Genomic DNA, 2,667 nt, shown 5'->3' with positions numbered 1-2,667 from the left:
ATTCCTGCTCGAAAACACTTTTTTAAACGACAATATCTGCATTGATTCCTTTTGTCCTTGTCAACAACGCATTGACGGTTGAATCTATCAGAGACAAGAAAAGGTAGATGTATGAAGCATTAACAAAGCAGCACTCTGATTATGAAGAAGAAAACAAACTCATCTGGCCTGTGAGAATAATGTTTATAACCACAGACTTTCTTCTTCTGTTGTTTTGATTTTTTTTTATGTAATCAGTCTTGAGAGGTGTTTCATACATGCTCATTTTACAGGAATATATGTGTGTGTATAGATACATGTATGCATTGGAAAGAGGAAATGTGGAAAATTTTGAGCTATGTGCACCATTTACACCTCAGTTTACTTGTGAAACATGTTAGTAACTGGCTGCACCAAATGGGGGGGGGGGAAGAAAAGCTACAAATCGAAAAAGGAAAGGACAATAAAGGAAAATGCCAAATGTCACTGGCATGGAGGAACCCTCAGTTGCAAAACCAGTACATTTGGCTGGTAAAGTTTACTCCTTCTGGGAGATACCAGTGAATAAGCTACAGGTTGTATCATTACAGATGACAACCTAAACAGGAAATGGGAGGAAAATTTTCTAACAGCATAATGAAATAAAGACGTGAGGAAACACACAGAGCATGACATTGCAAGAAAGTTTACCCAAGCTCTCATGCATACCTATATGTGTACCTAAGGAGAATGTATATGAGGTGTCTCCTCCTCTCCCTGTTTGCTTCTGCCTTTTTGTTGTGCATGTGTTTGTTAGGTAAATAGATCCATGTTTTGCAGAGCTCTTCTTAGAATCACTTATATAAGCTTTCGACACACCGCTTTAGGGGTATGTCTATGCTATATCACTGTGGTATGTCTATAAGGGAGAGATTTCCTTATACAAGTATCAAGCAACCAAGGCAGAGTGTAGCAAACAACATTACCAGTAACAAGCATTTCTTAAAAAAAGTTTTCTCTTCTAGTGATTTCTCTAAACTCACAGAGGTTTCCATACATTCTGTGCACGGCTTAAAACTGGTATTTTATGGACTTGTGCATAATTTCGGGCAATTTGCCAAACATGGTGCACAGACCTGCAGTATGATAATTTGGGCAGCCAGACATCCAGAAATTAGAAGATCGCCATTCAGACTGACGGGGGGGAAAACTGTCACTCAAAAGAGCAATATGTCACCCAAAGTGGGAAGATGTGTAGATGCGCTTGTACAGTCCTTAGACTCATAAATCTTAGACATTTTAGTCAGAAATTGCCTTCATAAGGAAAAAATTTTTTAAAGAATTCTTAGAAAACAGTTAAGAACTACACTTTTCACACTGCCAGTGAAAATCTGAGAATTTTTCCTCTTTTTTTTCAGGAGATGGCATTTGTAATCATAAATAAAAGAGTGGTACAGTTCTTGAGAAACATAATAATATCAACAATATCAACAATCAATATGAAATGTAGTATCTAGAATGTGTAGTGTCAAGTATCCTTGAATAAAAGACTTTTTTTCCAAATCATGAGAATATACCATGAATCACATGCTCATCAAAAGTGTTGTTTAGAATTCCTTAAGAAAAAGCTGAAAGTACCCCTCCGTAGTTCTGAAAAGTCAAAAAGGTTTGAAATTAATTTTGGCTTAAATTCATTAATTTAGTGCCTCTAGATGAACTTTTTAAATACCTGCATGTATAGACATGGTTTTTCCGTATACTGCGTCTAAAGAAACCCTTGCATCCATCACAGCTGGAAGCACCATAGTGTTTTCCGGTCGCTCGATCTCCGCATATTGCACAGACACTACTGACCCCGTTGTCAGCAGCATTCATGTTGACAGCTTCTCCTGAACTGTCTGAAGAGAGGCAAGAATATATGTGGTTAGGGACAAGACTTTCAACTACCAACCCATGAACAATTTGTACTTAAATAGAGGCCTTTTCTGTCCTTTTCTCTTTTAATTGCCACTTATTATTTATATTGCATGGCATATCTAGCTACATGTGGTTCTTATTCAGGTGAACACTTTCAAAGTTATAGAGAGGTTAGCAGAATTTATGAAATTTGCAACAACAAATGCTTTTATTCTAAACTCTTTCTGACTGAAAGGGGTTAAATATTAAAGTGTGAGTCTGCATGTGTAATTACTTATACTTTCTTACTAACATGAAGAGGAACTTTGGCACAAAGCAGTGTTGCCTAGTTAGCTGGCAAAGATCTCATATATCAGTTTTTATAGGAGCTGACAATAACCGGGAACTATCATACAAAGATACAATTGCATACATGACCAAAAAAAAAAAAAAAAAAAAAAAAAAAATTTTTGCATAGTACTTGATGAAAAAAAAAAGCATGCTAAGAGGACTAAGTGTTGTTTCCTTGAACAAATTTTCCAAAGGAGCATTGCTGTAGACTTTACTTGCACAAGAGAATATTAGTTACATGATTAGCAAGAAGTCATTGAATATTGTAAACAGTATTAGAAGAAATTCACCTGAAATCAAAACAGACATATTTATTCTTCTTTGAGTCACAATGTTTAACAGATGTGTTCAAAGAAATAATTGTAAAATAGCCTTTTATGTTATTCTTCTGGTTTTATGAAAGGAAAGCTGTTTGTACTGTGCCCTAAACATTTGTAGTTGTTCAGTCAGGGAGAGGAAAGA

At 35.8% G+C, this 2,667-nt stretch overlaps 1 protein-coding gene across 1 annotated transcript in view; it reads right to left on the bottom strand.

Annotated features, from left to right (window-relative positions):
* The window catches only part of HNF4G (hepatocyte nuclear factor 4, gamma), a 20,316-nt gene that overhangs the window by 15,390 nt on the left and 2,259 nt on the right, over positions 1–2,667 (bottom strand). Inside the window, exons 2-3 of the mRNA XM_010293484.1 lie at positions 1,688–1,856; positions 1–84 (exon numbers count right to left, since the gene is read on the bottom strand). Coding sequence (XP_010291786.1) covers positions 1–84; positions 1,688–1,856 — 253 coding nt within the window. The remainder of the gene's footprint in view (positions 85–1,687; positions 1,857–2,667) is intronic.

This window comes from Phaethon lepturus, unplaced genomic scaffold (assembly GCF_000687285.1).
Source record: "Phaethon lepturus isolate BGI_N335 unplaced genomic scaffold, ASM68728v1 scaffold9398, whole genome shotgun sequence".
Lineage (NCBI taxonomy): Eukaryota > Metazoa > Chordata > Aves > Phaethontiformes > Phaethontidae > Phaethon > Phaethon lepturus.
This window is presented reverse-complemented; position numbering and strand designations above follow the sequence as displayed.